This window comes from Pseudochaenichthys georgianus, unplaced genomic scaffold, assembly GCF_902827115.2.
Source record: "Pseudochaenichthys georgianus unplaced genomic scaffold, fPseGeo1.2 scaffold_482_arrow_ctg1, whole genome shotgun sequence".
Taxonomy (NCBI): Eukaryota; Metazoa; Chordata; class Actinopteri; order Perciformes; family Channichthyidae; genus Pseudochaenichthys; species Pseudochaenichthys georgianus.
This window is the reverse complement of record NW_027263046.1, coordinates 96,729-111,098: the sequence shown is the minus strand read 5'-3', so window position 1 is coordinate 111,098 and position 14,370 is coordinate 96,729. Positions and strand designations below refer to the sequence as shown.

The 14,370-nt window shown below is 48.2% G+C and overlaps 1 protein-coding gene across 1 annotated transcript in view; it reads right to left on the bottom strand.

The window, feature by feature from the left end:
* Positions 1-433: 433 nt before the first annotated feature.
* Positions 434-14,370, bottom strand: part of LOC117442831 (NACHT, LRR and PYD domains-containing protein 1-like) — a 31,796-nt gene continuing 17,859 nt past the window's right edge. Inside the window, exons 9-16 of the mRNA XM_071202495.1 lie at positions 14,152-14,195; positions 13,923-13,963; positions 6,868-6,914; positions 6,303-6,520; positions 5,225-5,484; positions 4,819-4,935; positions 4,558-4,699; positions 434-768 (exon numbers count right to left, since the gene is read on the bottom strand). Coding sequence (XP_071058596.1) covers positions 434-768; positions 4,558-4,699; positions 4,819-4,935; positions 5,225-5,484; positions 6,303-6,520; positions 6,868-6,914; positions 13,923-13,963; positions 14,152-14,195 — 1,204 coding nt within the window. The remainder of the gene's footprint in view (positions 769-4,557; positions 4,700-4,818; positions 4,936-5,224; positions 5,485-6,302; positions 6,521-6,867; positions 6,915-13,922; positions 13,964-14,151; positions 14,196-14,370) is intronic.

The window sequence follows — 14,370 nt, the reverse complement described above, 5'->3', positions numbered from 1 at the left end:
AATATATTGAATATATATTTTTATTTATTTTTTGTTTTATCATTATTTTTAATACTTTCTGCTGACACTAGGTGGGGCTGTGCCCCACCTGCACCTAATGACCAGTCGCCATTGGTTGTACCATCTAAGAGTATTATACTTACAGTCCCCAACAGGTACAGGTCTTTGCAGTTTGATCATGCAAAACAAACAGAACTCCCAATCGCACGCCGAGGTACCAAAGGCCCCAAAATCCCAAATCTGACCCAGAAGTCAGTACCAACTGGTAAAATAAGAACACGCCCGGGTATCAGCTCTCAGGAGGGAGTCCAGGAGAAAAGAGAGATGGAAAGTAGCCTTCGCTCATAATCTGAGTTACCTTCAAGGACAAGGGAAAATAGTTACAGGCAGTTGACAGACTTCAACTGTCACACACACTCCACGAGGTTTAGCTTCAGCTCAAGTTGAGGTTTCTGTAAAGATACGGGTCCAGCTCTCGGAGAGCATTGATCAGAACCCTGCTGGCTGCAGCTCCTTTATTTCGTACCGCGTCCACCACCTCTCGTGCTCCGTCATTTTTGGGTTTGGTTCTGGCTGACGTCATTTCAGATTCAATGATCACCTCAGACTCAAGGAGTTTATCCAGAAGGACGTTCAGCACAGGTTGAGACACTCTTTGAATGAACTCTGTCCGAACTGAGAACAGCCACTGGTCTGCTGGGACTCTGCTCTCTGCTGGGACTCTGATCTCTCCTGGTACATTTCTCTGGGATAATATCCGCCTTGGACCTGGAAGATGAACAGGGAAAAGACTTGTATTGTGAATAACCAACATTAAATAACCAACAATCACATTAATCAGATCTCTTAAAAGTTAAAGTAACTCAGCATTCCCAGAGGTGGATTTCTGTTCACTTGAAGTTAAAATATGAAAATCATAACAATGTCTAAAAACTCCTACACCGATGTTATTCATGTTTTGTTGAGTTGTGTACGAACATTATCCCAAATGGTTCAGAGAGACGTGTCATTTTAATCAAGGTAACAGTACGTTCATCACGGTCTCCTGATATGGTGGTGTATCCACTTAACCATGAGAAGCTGAAGACTACAACTCCCATGATGCCACGCTGTTTCAGCACCACACCACACTAGTTTTTACTATGGTTTTAGAATATAACAGGTTGTGTGTTTAATGTCGTAATGATGCGCTGCCATCCATCCATCTTCTCCCGCTTATCCGTGGTCGGGTCTCGGGGGTATCAGTTCCAGCAGAGAGCCCCAAACTTTCTTTTCCCTGGCGACATCAACCAGCTCTGACTGGGGGATCCCAAGGCGCTCCCAGGCCAGCGAAGAGATATAATCCCTCCACCTGGTCCTAGGTCTACCCCTTGGTCTCTTCCCAGCTGGACGTGCCTGGAACACCTCCCTAGGGAGGCGCCCAGGTGGCATCCTAACTAGGTGCCGAACCACCTCAACTGGCTTCTTTCGACGCGAAGGAGGAGCGGCTCAACTCCGAGTCCCTCCCTGATGACCGAACTTCTCACCTTATCTCTAAGGGAGACACCAGCCACCCGGCGGAGGAAACCCATCTCGGCCGCTTGTATCCGCGATCTCGTTCTTTCGGTCATGACCCATCCTTCATGACCGTAGGTGAGGGTAGGAACACGGCCCGGTAGACAGAGAGCTTTGCCTTCCGGCTCAGCTCCCTTTTCGTCACAACGGTGCGGTAAAGCGACTGCAGTACCGCTCCCGCTGCTCCGATTCTCCGGCCCATCTCACGCTCCATTGTTCCCTCACTCGAGAACAAGACCCCGAGATACTTGAACTCCTTCACTTGGGGTAAGGACTCATTCGGAGGTGCTGATCCTCATCCCAGCCGCTTCACACTCGGTTGCGAACCGATCCAGTGAGTGCTGAAGGTCGCAGACCGATGAAGCCATCAGAACCACATCATCTGCAAAAAGCAGTGGTGCAATCCTTATTCCACCGAACTGCAGACCCCCCCCCCCCCCCCACGACTACGCCTCGAAATCCGATCCATGTATATTACAAACAGGATTGGTGACAAAGCGCAGCCCTGGCGGAGGCCAACCCTTACCGGAAATGGGTCCGACTTACTGCCGAGGACCCGGACACAGCTCTCGCTTTGGGAGTACAGAGATTGGATGGCCCTGAGTAGAGACCCCCTCACCCCATACTCCCGCAGCACCTCCCACAGTAACTCCCTGGGAACCCGGTCATACGCCTTCTCCAAGTCTACAAAACACAGACCGGATGAGCGTACTCCCAGGCCCCCTCCAGGATCCTTGCGAGAGTAAAAAGCTGATCCGTCGTTCCACGACCAGGACGGAATCCGCATTGTTCCTCCTCAATCTGAGGTTCGACAATCGGCCTGACCCTCCTTTCAAGTACCTTGGAGTAAACTTTCCCGGGGAGGCTGAGTAGTGTGATGCCTCTGTAATTGGCACACACCCTCTGATCCCCCTTTTTAAAAGGGGGGACCACCACCCCGGTCTGCCACTCCGTCGGTACTGTTTCCGACTTCCACGCAACGTTGATGAGACGTGTCAACCATGACAGTCCCTCAACACCCAGAGCCTTCAGCATTTCCGGGCGGATCTCATCCACCCCCGGGGCTTTGCCACTGTGGAGTTGTTTGACGACCTCAGTGACCTCCCCCCGGGAGATTGGTGTTGATCCCCCGTCATACTCCAGCTCTGCCTCTAACATAGAGGGCGGAGTTGTCGGGTTCAGGAGTTCCTCAAAGTGTTCTTCCAACGCCCCAACACTCCATCAGTTGAGGTCAACAGCGTCCCATCCTTACTGTACACAGCTTGGATGGTTCCCTGCTTCCCCCTCCTGAGGTGTCGGACAGTTTTCCAGAACAACTTTGGTGCCGCCCGAAACTCCTTCTCCATGTCTTCTCCGAACTTCTCCCACACCCGCTGCTTTGCCTCGGCCACGGATGAGGCTGCTGCCCTTCGGGCCTGTCGGTACCTTGCAACTGCCTCGGGAGTCCCCCGGGATAACAAATCCCTGAAGGCCTCCTTCTTCAGTCGGACGGCTTCCCTGACCACCGGTGTCCACCAGGAGGTTCGAGGGTTACCGCCCCTTGAGGCACCTAGGACCTTGAGACCACAGCTCCCCACCGCGGCTTCGGCAATAGAGGCTTTGAACACCGACCACTCTGGTTCGATGTCCCCAACCTCCACAGGAATGCCGAAAAGCTCTGCCGGAGGTGTGAGTTGAAGGCCTCCTGAACTTGGGCCTCCTCCAGACGTTCCCAGTTCACCCGAACTACACGTTTGGGCTTACCAGGTCTGTCCAGAGGCTTCCCCCGCCACTCGACCCAACTCACCACCAGATGGTGATCAGTTGACAGCTCCGCCCCTCTCTTTACCGAGTGTCCAAAACATACGGCCTCAGGTCCGATGATACGATAACGAAATCGATCATGGACCTTCTGCCTAGGGTGCTCTGGTACCACGTACACTTATGAGCATCCTTATGTTCGAACCTGGTGTTTGTTATGGCCAATCCATGACTAGCACAGAAGTCCAGTAACAAACCACCACTCCGGTTCAGATCAGGGGGGCCGTTCCTCCCAATCACGCCCCTCCAAGTGTCTCCATCATTGCCCACATGTGCGTTGAAGTCTCCCAGCAAGACTAAGGAGTCCCCTTCAGGAGCACCATACAGGACTCTTTCCAGGGTCTCCAAGAAGGCTGAATACTCTGAACTGCTGTTGGGTGCATAAGCACACACAACAGTCAGAGTTTCCCCCCCATAACCCGCAGGCGTAGGGAGGCGACCCTCTCGTCCACTGGGGTAAACTCCAACAACGAAGCACCTAACCGGGGACTTGTGAGTATCCCCACACCCGCCCGGCGCCTCACACCCTGAGCAACTCCGGAGAAGAATAGAGTCCAACCCCTATCCAGAAGTAAGGTTCCAGAGCCGACGCTGTGCGTAGAGGTGATCCCAACCAGATCCAACTGGTACCGCTCCACCTCCCGCACAAGCTCCGGCTCCTTCCCCCCCAGAGAGGTGACAGTCCACGTCCCCAAAGCCAGCTTCTGTCGCCCGGGTCTGGTCCGTCGAGACCCTCCTCTTTCACTGCCACCCTTCTGGCAGCGCACCCGACCCCATCGCTGTTTCCCGTAGGTGGTGGGCCCGCGGGACGGAGAAGCGGAGGTGTTGCAAGCCCGGCCACCAGACGCTCGCCGACGAGTCCTCCTTCTGGGCCTGGCTCCAGAAAGGGACCCCGGGCTTCCTCCGGGCCGGGTATCCTCACTTCTTGGTTTTTCTTTCATGAGGTATTTTGAACCAATCTTAGTCTGGCCCCTTGCCTGAGACCAATTTGCCATGGGAGACCCTACCAGGAACACAAGGTTCCAGACAACACAGCCCCCAGGTTCATCAGGGCACACAAACCTCTCTACCACGGTAAGGTGCTGGTTCTTCAGAGAGACTGATGATGATGCGCTGCCATGGAGCCTTAATAGAGAAGGTTATGAGATGGAGCTTTAGAGTTATCAGTCTATCACTGGGTCTGAGCTCAGGTGGAGTCTTTACCTTCCAGTGGCACGAGACGATTCCAGACTTCATTTCCACCTTGGTCCTGGACCTTCAAGAACACTCTCTCTGTGCCTGTCTTCAGGAAAACTTCAAATATCGGAGGGTAATCTGGTCCAAAACTTGAGTCAAATCTTTTACTCTGAAAACCAGAAGCAGAAGTGAAAAGTGTATCCGTTTCTTTCCTGATCGTGGATCCACATGCAGATACATGTGTGTTAATGATCATTGTGTTCCTTTAGAGGAGCATCAGTGACTCACCTCGGGCTGAATGAAGAAGCCCTCAGGTTCACAGTGCACACTGTATCTGTGATCAATAACCAGCTCACAGTCGGAGGAGATCTTCACGTGCACAGCACTTCCTTGTTTGACAGCAACCTTCAGTAACAGGATATTTTTGATCACTTTAGTTCATGCTCTCACAGTCAGGGAACATTCATTTAAAGATAACATCTAAAAACAACAAATGGTGATGTCATAGGATGAGATCACGTGATCCATCGCAGGAAGCCTTGCAGTGTTGTGCTGTGTTTACCGTATGCCTTATGGATCACAAGTGACACAGGCATCTGAAGATTCAGTTCGGTCTTACTCTCTGTGTGGAAACATCTGTGGTTCAAAACAAGTGTTTCGTCTGACAGTGAGCATGAATAGAGGCTGACTTTACCTCCTCCTCAAGGACGTTTTTCTGCAGCAGAAGGACATCCAGTATTTGCTCCTCTCTGCCCGGGGGTCGCAGGAACAGCATAATTTTGCCTTTTATTGGCCACCCTAGAAAACGTTTCAATGTATCGATGATGAGGCCAAAGGAAGAGAGGTGAGGCATCTTCACCACCACGTGGGTGGGTGTGACCTCCAGCGGCTCCAAGACGCTCAGGCCTTCATCAGTGACGTGGCCGACAGACAGCAGGCCGTCCAGCAGCAGCGCTGTGGAGCAGAGAGCAGGTCATCTGTTGCTTTGCTGCTGAAACAGCTTCATCGTCTCCAATGTCCCACCACTTGAGCTCAGAGCTAATGTTCTCTTTGGAGCCTCACTGGGATGTACCAGTTGATATCCTCCACCTTGTATTCTAATGTTTCATTATTGATCTGCCCCCTGTGATCTTTCTGGATGCATTTACTGTTATGTTTGCAATCTGCAGCCAGAGCGGCTTGACTGAGTCCGGTCTCATGTCTGAGTGATTCTCTCGATGTGTGAAGAGTCTTCTAAAGCTTTCAGGGCGTAGAAAGTGGAACTTATAAATGTTGTTGTCTGTTGTTTTGTTTTGTTCATGGTTCAGCCAGACTGACAGTGTGAAGAGCAGAAAGAGCAACAGATGGAAATCAAAGTAAGACGCATTCAAACTGCTAGCTTAGCATCACAACAGTGACAGAGAGTTAGCACTGTTAGCAGCAGAGCATGCTGTGGACTGACCAATCACAGTTTACATCTCTTTAGTATTACAGAGAGGAGACTGCAGAGGGCTCAAAGACAACCCAGCCCAGTATTTAGAGCTGCATTGCATCGTCTCTTCAGTAATGATCAATGATGTCATGCAACACATCGACTGAATGGACGTTTTATAATTTAATTGTTCTTTTTTTGGGGACAAAACTATTTGACTGTAAAGAACAGATTTGGTGTTTGAATGATCTTATCTTTATGAAACTAGTTTAATAAAGCTGCTTCATAACCTTTGAACAGTAGTGGATGGTATAAGGTGCTCCTCATTATCTAAGTGTATTTGTTAACACTATGTCTTTACCGTCCTCTGTCTCGCTGTGTGGCAGGTGGAGCTGGACGACGGCAGCTTCAACAGAACTCTCCACGTTGAACAGCGGCCCTGCTGCCTGCTTGCCAGCTGATTGGAGGAGACTCTCCCCCCAAGGGACCGCCTTGTACAGAAGCTCCGCCTCCTGAGCCATGACGAACACCAGGCCAGTCGAAGCACACTGGAACTCACCTGGACCAGGACACCTGAACCTGTAGACACGCAGGGGACAGGTTACTACAACAAGCCTCACTGGCCTGTGTTCTGACTGACAGGTGTTCATCCAGCTGGAGTCTGACCTGCAGGAGGGTTTGTTGAAAGATCTGAAACACCTGATGATTACAGGAACATCACTGAAGATGTGTCCACATGCATCAGAATGTGTGTGCGTGTGTGCAAAAACAAAACAATCCTATATACAGAGGCATTATCTTATGTATGTCTGTTAGAAAGAGATTGGATGCAATACGTCATGGTGAAAGACATGAAATGAAACACTATACAATAAATATATATTTTTAATGTGTTTAAATAATGTTTGGTCATGTTATAGCATTACCTGTATTTAGATCCAATTGTGTGTTCAGGTGAGAAGGATTTAGGAGCCTGGAGCAAACAAAGTTATTTATTAATTATTTGAAAAATGCAAAATAATCTGGATCATCTGAGTTCACTGTCAATTTCAAACGGTCAAAACACAGTATTACCAGCCAATCACAGCACAGTATTACCAGCCAATCATAGAACACAATTATCAGCCAATCACAGCACAGAAGTACCAGCCAGTAGGAATATTGCCCATTTCGTCGGGGATCCAGATATTTTAAATGGCATCGTCATATACATTTATTGAATCAACTTGTTGATCTTCAATCCTCTTAGGCACACCTCCCATTAACAAAAAGAAACAAAAGCAAATTAAATTAAAACTGCGGTCACACATGTGCGCGCAGTGATGAGCGTGCCCTCGTGTCCGTGCGCCTGTCGGGGAGGGCAGCCGGCCGTCCCGGCGTCAAGCTGACGCCTGCGAGTCCTGGGAAATTAGCCGTTTCTCATTTCTATAATTTTCGCGTCCCAGACTCCGAGGTCCTCCGGCAGCGACCCGGAAACGGATGTCGGCGCGCCGTCTCGAAGGAAAACAAATTTCTCTAAAGGCTCGTCGAGGATCGATTATCGAGGAGGCTGTCTGGAGGAGCCGTAACCGAGGATACACTGATTTAGAGGAGAAAGGAGAGAGGAGTCTCTCTGGAGGAGCTAGCCGAGGGTACACTGAAGTATTCTCCTGAGACGATTTAAGCCAACAGTGATGTTTAAAAGAGGCGTGACGCATGGCTGGACTTCTGTCAACGAAGCACAGCTCTGCAAACTGTTCGCGTTGTGATTATAAGTTATTTGAGATGATCAAATGTGCATCAGACCTTCTGCGCTTTACCGTTTGTTTACTCACTAATCACATGTCCCCTGGATGTTAGGTGATGTTACAGTGAGAACAGCTGCTGAGGTCAGTGCAGAAAGCAGAACAGTGTGTATAATATATATCGCTCAATAATATATGTAACAGGCCTACATTTCACACTTGATTTGTAGGCTTTAGGAGATAACTACAAATAAACAGAGGGGTGAGGGAATGGGACAAAATTAACATGGGATCACTCCGGTCATTCTACGTACTTCGTCTCACTGGAATATTAACGGTCAGATTGAATACAACATCGACCCAATTTCTCCGGTCAATGACGGGAGAGTTTTGAAAGTGACAAAACACTGTTCCACACATTTAAAAATACTTAAACAAGCCATGTGCATCACCGTGGGTATCTGCCTGTTTGCCTGTGAGTCTGAGACCCTGCTTCTCCGGGGGGGGTGCTGGAGTCATTTTCAGGCTCCTCTCCACAGTTGTCCCCCTAACACTGATTTGTAATCATTATTTTTGCATTTAAATGATTTATTTTATCATTAACATGGTTCCCTAACACAATGCACATAGTCTGGAGCTCACTGGGGTCCTGCATAATAATAATAATGCGTAATTCGGAGCACAATTGTACCTTTTACTATTTAAATGCATTTGTATTATATATTTTTGGGCTATAAAAGTGACATTTCTGGGTGACATTGTCAGTTTATGGAGCTTAGCCCACACATCCTGGAGGTTCCAGGCCGAATTTGGGAGCTCATAGGGCGGCCTGCCATGCGCCCCCACCCGTGGAAAGAAGAAAAAAGTAAAGAAAACGGTAAATTATCTCTTAAAAATAATCAAAAATGAAGTTTTGAAAAAATTGTTGAAACAATGGCCAACAGAGAAGGGGCTTTGAAAACCTCAACCTGTCGGTGCTTCCAGCCGAAGCCCCGGACACTTTTCCACTCCCTCGTTGCAACTTACAACGGAGAGGGGAAACCAAGCCTCCCCTGCTCCATCAAAAAAATGCATTCATCATTTTCAAGCTGCAGTCCGCACAAAATCAGAAACTCAGTTTTTGAGAGGACTCAGAAAAAAACGGCTGTCTCGCTTCATGGAGGAATGTGTCCGCTCCAAGTGCACTCTGGCTCGGATGAATTTGTTGCCTAGAGACCCCCCAGCATGGTTCTTACCAAACTTTACGTTTTTGAACTGGTATCTGGAGGAATGTAAGGGGAGTTGTCAGGGGATTCTATCCGCCTTATGAGACACTATTTTCGGAAACATTTGATCACTTTTAGCCCTTTTTTATGGTTCTCCATAAAGTTAACTCAGACTTTTTCTGACTCTGGAGGAATGTAAGGGGAGTTGACAGGGGACCCTACCCACCTTATGAGGCACTATTTTCGGATACTTTTTTTCATTTTCACCCATTTTCCCTGGTTCTCCAAACATTTGAATCTGACTATTTTGCCTGTGGAGGAATAACATGGGAGTTGACATGGGACTCTACCCGGGTTATGAGGCACTATTTTCGGATACTTTTTTACATTTTCACCCCTTTTTTATGGTTCTCCAAAAAGTTAACTCAGACTTTTTTCTGACTCTGAGGGAATGTAAGGGGAGTTGACAGGGGACTCTACCCGCCTTATGAGGCACTATTTTCGGATACTTTTTTAATTTTCACCCATTTTGCCTGGTTCTTTTTATTTTTGTTTCTGTTTTGGCCCATTTCACCCAGTTCCTTCTACCGGGGGCACTGCCCGGTCCTGGGTGCCCCCGACGGCCTTTGTCCACCCCCCCCCCCCCCAACTCGACCGTATATTAACGGATTTTGTCCATTTTTGCTGCGTCGTTCTCCTCTCACCTCACTGATCGAATGGCAAACGTGACCCGCCATCGAAGGGCCTCCGCCGGCCCGGTCTCATGCCGGTGCTCTGGTGGTCGGTTCCTCCGAACTGCGGGTTCTTCTTCTCTGACCTCACTGATCGAATGGCAAACGCAACCCGCCATCAGAGGGTCTTCTGTCCTGGTCCACGTGCCGGTGTTCTGGCTGTCGTTTCCTCCGAACTGCGGGTTCAACTCTGATGGCCGGGAGGGTGTGCTGTGTGGGGGTAACCCTGCGTGTCTCTTACTTCCCGGGCCGACCGATATGAAGCGTTTCCAAGACGAACCGTCTGACTCAGGGGTCCCACCACGGGTTCCGCAGCGGCGTGGAAGTTCCACCTCCCCACTTCGCCGCGGAGTGCCAGGCAAACATTAGTTTCTCTAATCCTCCACTGTTGCATAGCGGCCTTAGTCGGCTGCGACATTCAGCAATTGGCCTTGCTCCGGGGACCAGTTCCCTTGGGGACCACGGCTCGGTGGCTTCACATGATATAGGGTCGACCCTACTTCATCACAGGCTACCTGTTTGATCCTGCGTAACAACCACATATGCTTGTCTGCAAAGAGGGAACTGCCTGGTCCAGCCCTGGTGTTCCTCTACGGCAGTGTTTCTCAAACTTTTTCATACCAAGACCACTTAACCAATAAAAAAACACTCGCGGACCACCTAACTCCACAAATATCCAAAAACACATCGTTTTTTACAAATCGCCTGAAAATGGTACAAACAAGTGGCCACCTGTGTGATGAAGGTGTTTATCTGGGCTATATCATGCAATCAAAAGTCAAACTTAAGCTCGCTCCATTGCGGAGATATTCCCGCGAGAGTGCGGAAAACTTAAATGTATTTATTTATTTCAAATGTGAAATGTTACCAATATACTCACGGACCACTAGGGGGCGCTCACGGACCACCAGTGGTCCGCGGACCACACTTTGAGAAGCACTGCTCTACGGCTAGTGTCCAGCCGTCAGCTGCGGTATCTGCAAATTTGACCCGCCATCAGAGGGCCTCCTCCCCGGGTCCACGTGCCGGGGCTTGGCGGTCGGAAGAATGATATTTTGCAGGACATGACGGAGCTCAGGAGTCTGCACTTTGAAGCTCCTGGAGCGGACAAAGATATGTGAATTTGCCTGAATGATGGAAATAAACAAAGAATGATATTTTACAGGACATGACGGAGATAGGTGTATTTTCCTGGCTTTTTGGAAATAAACCAAATGTGATCTTGCAGGGCATTACGGAGCTCATTTACCCATGTGATGTTGTGCAGTACATTACTGAGCTCATTTAACGACATGGTAAGTACCAGGGGCACTAAGGGGCACTAAGGTCTTACCCGGATGTGTTTAGTCAGAGTGAGAGTGCTTAAGTTTGGGTACACAGCTTTGCCAGGTGCACCCACCCGTGGAAAGACGAATATGACAACACAGTTAAAGTGTGAACCTCCAGCACAGGGGGGGTGCCGTGAAGAAGGCCGAATATGGATGCTGATGGGCGGACGGTAAAGCACCGCAAAATCCACCCCCCTTTTAGGGTTACCAGGGGCATGAGGTTCTGTAGGGTGTGATCATCTGGGTTTAGTCCGTGGGGGAGTGCTTAAGTCCGGGGGCCCGGGGTCTCACGGTGTGCAAGGTTATGGAAGTGCCCATGTTAGGGAGACATGCTGGAGGTTTGTAGTCTGTCCTTTGGTGGTCTGTGAGGAGCTACAGAGGTGCTTTCGCGGTCTCTGTCCTGGAGGTAGCACAATTCGAAAAAACGGCAGAGTGCCAACGGAGAAGCGGAGAGAAGGGGCTCGAAAAAGCTCAACCTGTTGGCGCTTCGAGCCAAAGCCCCGGACACTTTTCCACTTCTCCGTTGCAACTTACAACGGAGAGAGGAAACCAAGCTTCCCCTTCTCCGTCAAAAAAATGCATTCATCCATTTCAGAACACTGTCTGCACGAAATCGGAAACCCGGTTTTTTTTCTGGTTCCGGGGCACTGTTTTAGTAAGGATGTCGTCCGAATGCCCGGTGTGCAGACTCTTCTATCTGGCTTTGAACAAGCACCTTAAGCACAAACATGCAGTGCGGAACTTGGAGGAAAGAGGCATCATTCTTAAAATGGCCAGTGGCAGAATAAATGTTCGGACCAAACCCTGTCCCATCACAGGGTGTTCGTATGCTGGGAAGAGACTAGACCGTCATGTAACTCATGACCACCCTGAGTTCTCCCGAGATGAGGCACATCAGGTCATGGCAAGGCTGAAGCATAGTGTAGTCCTGCAGTTGCTCCATGACCTCAGAGAGACTAATCCCATCATTGGAATGGCTACATCATTGATATAGACAATGAGGAGGAATACCCGGTGCACCCTCCACCCTTCTCCCCACATACCAAGTGTGACGAAGAGGACTGCAGGCAGGTGATGCTGGAAAATGTGGCATTGAGGGCTCAGAAGGATGCCTTCATTGATGAGGTGAAGACCCTGTGCACCAGGCTGAAAAAGGGGCTAAAACCCAGGAAGCAGAGTGCTTCTGCTGTTGTGCTTGAGGAAGAGGAAGAATGTATACGATTGAAGGGCCTGGAAATCCTCCTTTGGGCGTCATGGAGGGCCACAGAGAGGTGATTTCCCCGGCCTCTGTCCTGGATGTGTGAAATAACCTGAGTCCCCATTTCAGGGACACATGCTGGAGGTCTGTAGTCCATCCTTTGGGGGTCTTGGAGGGGCCACAGAGAGGTGATTTCAGCGGTCTCTGTCCTGGATGTGTGAAATTACCCGAGTCCCCATTTCAGGGACACATGCTGGAGGTCTCTCTTCTGAGAGTGGACGTCCATTGCCTCTAAATAGGGGTAAAATTAGGTCTGTCACTTTGGGTAACCGCACCACTGTCGGACGTCTCCCGAGAGTGGACGTCCATTGCCTCGGGTTAGAGTTACGGTATGTGTATGTGTATACAGCGTTTCGTGAATATTGGAAAAACTATATGCGAGTAATTTTGAGAAATTTGCAACATGTAAATCGTCAAAAATGGTGTATTCGCTGTTAGCTTACGACCTCCATGATTGATTTATCAAAAATGTGCTCCACAATTTAGCATCATATTGGATAGGGGGTGAATTTGTCCTGGATTGGATTTTTTCCGATCATTCCCCTAGCAGGAGTTTGCAAGAATGTGCTTAAAATGCATGAAAAACGCACATTTTTCAAAATGGCCGACTTTGTCGGGGGCGGGGCTGATGGAAGCTAATTAGAAATATGTCCGAAGTTCTGAGAAACTATATATGACTACCACACAGTTTTTTTTAAATGTACGTTTTTTTTTTACATTCTCGAAAATGTCGTGGGCTGTGACGTGTGTCCCAAGTTTTGCGTCCGAAGCAAATGTTATGCTATCACAATTTAAAAAAATGTATAGGCCTCGCCCACATTCTGCATTTGTTGTGACACTTTATATCTCAGTTCGTGGTCACCCCCAGAGTATGTGTAAAAAAAGAAAAAGAAAGATTCGTCCATCCGTTCTTGAGTTATACATTGGTGGGGTTTTTGGTGCCCCCTATAATTCAAAATGTAAATGCTTTGGTATGCCTATTCCCCAAGACAGACTAAAGCTATTCACCAAAATCTGTGATGTTTGGATACATTGTTGAAGAGTTATGAGCATTTCTTTCTAAGCCCCGCCTTTTTGCAAATACGTTTTGATTAATGGCTGCCATATTTATTGACTGAACATACTCATTTCCTAGGGTAATGTTTATGACCCTCCACCAATGCTGTATACTAAGTTTGGTGTCGAAAAACAAAATATTGAAATTTAAGTGAATATTTCACTGTTTTGAACATTATGCTAATTCAAAATAAAAAGGTAGGCAGAGCTTAGGGGTTCATGTTGATAATATGTAGAGCAGGTCCACCCGAATAAGTATGCAAAATGTCAGGTCATTCTGAGTTACGGTGCGACTTTGTACATCTTTCCAAAAATGGAAATGGCCATAGGTGTCGCTAGAGAGCATGTTGGACAATTTGAACACATTGACTCCAGAATGTTGAATCTTTCACCGATCCTGGAATCCGTGCAAAATTATACAACTTTTGAAGCATCCTAAAGCCCTCAAAAACAGGATACCGAAATGGAATAATAAGAATAATACCTAGGATAACAATAGGTTCCTCGCACTTCGTGCTAGGACGCCGTTGGGTCTTAGCGCTCCGTGCTCGGACTTAAACAAATATTCTTAACTCATAATCGAATAACTGAATCGTTTCGATCAATTGCGAGCGTTAAAGCGTTTAACTTGACAGCCCTAACGATTACATTTGCATTCAGTGGTGAAACTGCTCCTCACCTTTCTGTCTGTCTTCACTTCCTGTTCCACATCAGAGTCACCTGATGGAGAGAAGAGGTGACACAGAAAGATAATAATGAAACTTGAACAAAGAGAAACATCAGCAGCCAAATTGATTGAATAGAGCTGTTACAAAATGGAATTAAAATATATTGTTGTTGTGCTAAAAAGACCTTTGAAGATCAGGTACAATGTCTTGATGAATGGAGGATATGGTTTCAGTACTCACAGGTCTTCTGGATCTTGGCTCTGATCGTCTCACCATCTCTGATCCTGTAGGGATGAACACAACCCAACAGTTTTAGAACCAGTTTAAAATAAGCGTTTGTTCTTTGAGTCAGCTTCAGAGTCCTGACTGAACTCATGCTTTACATCCCATCATATCTTCTCTGCAACCACTACGACTGCCTGCCACAGCTCTCAGCTGCATTACAAGTAACCAGTTATT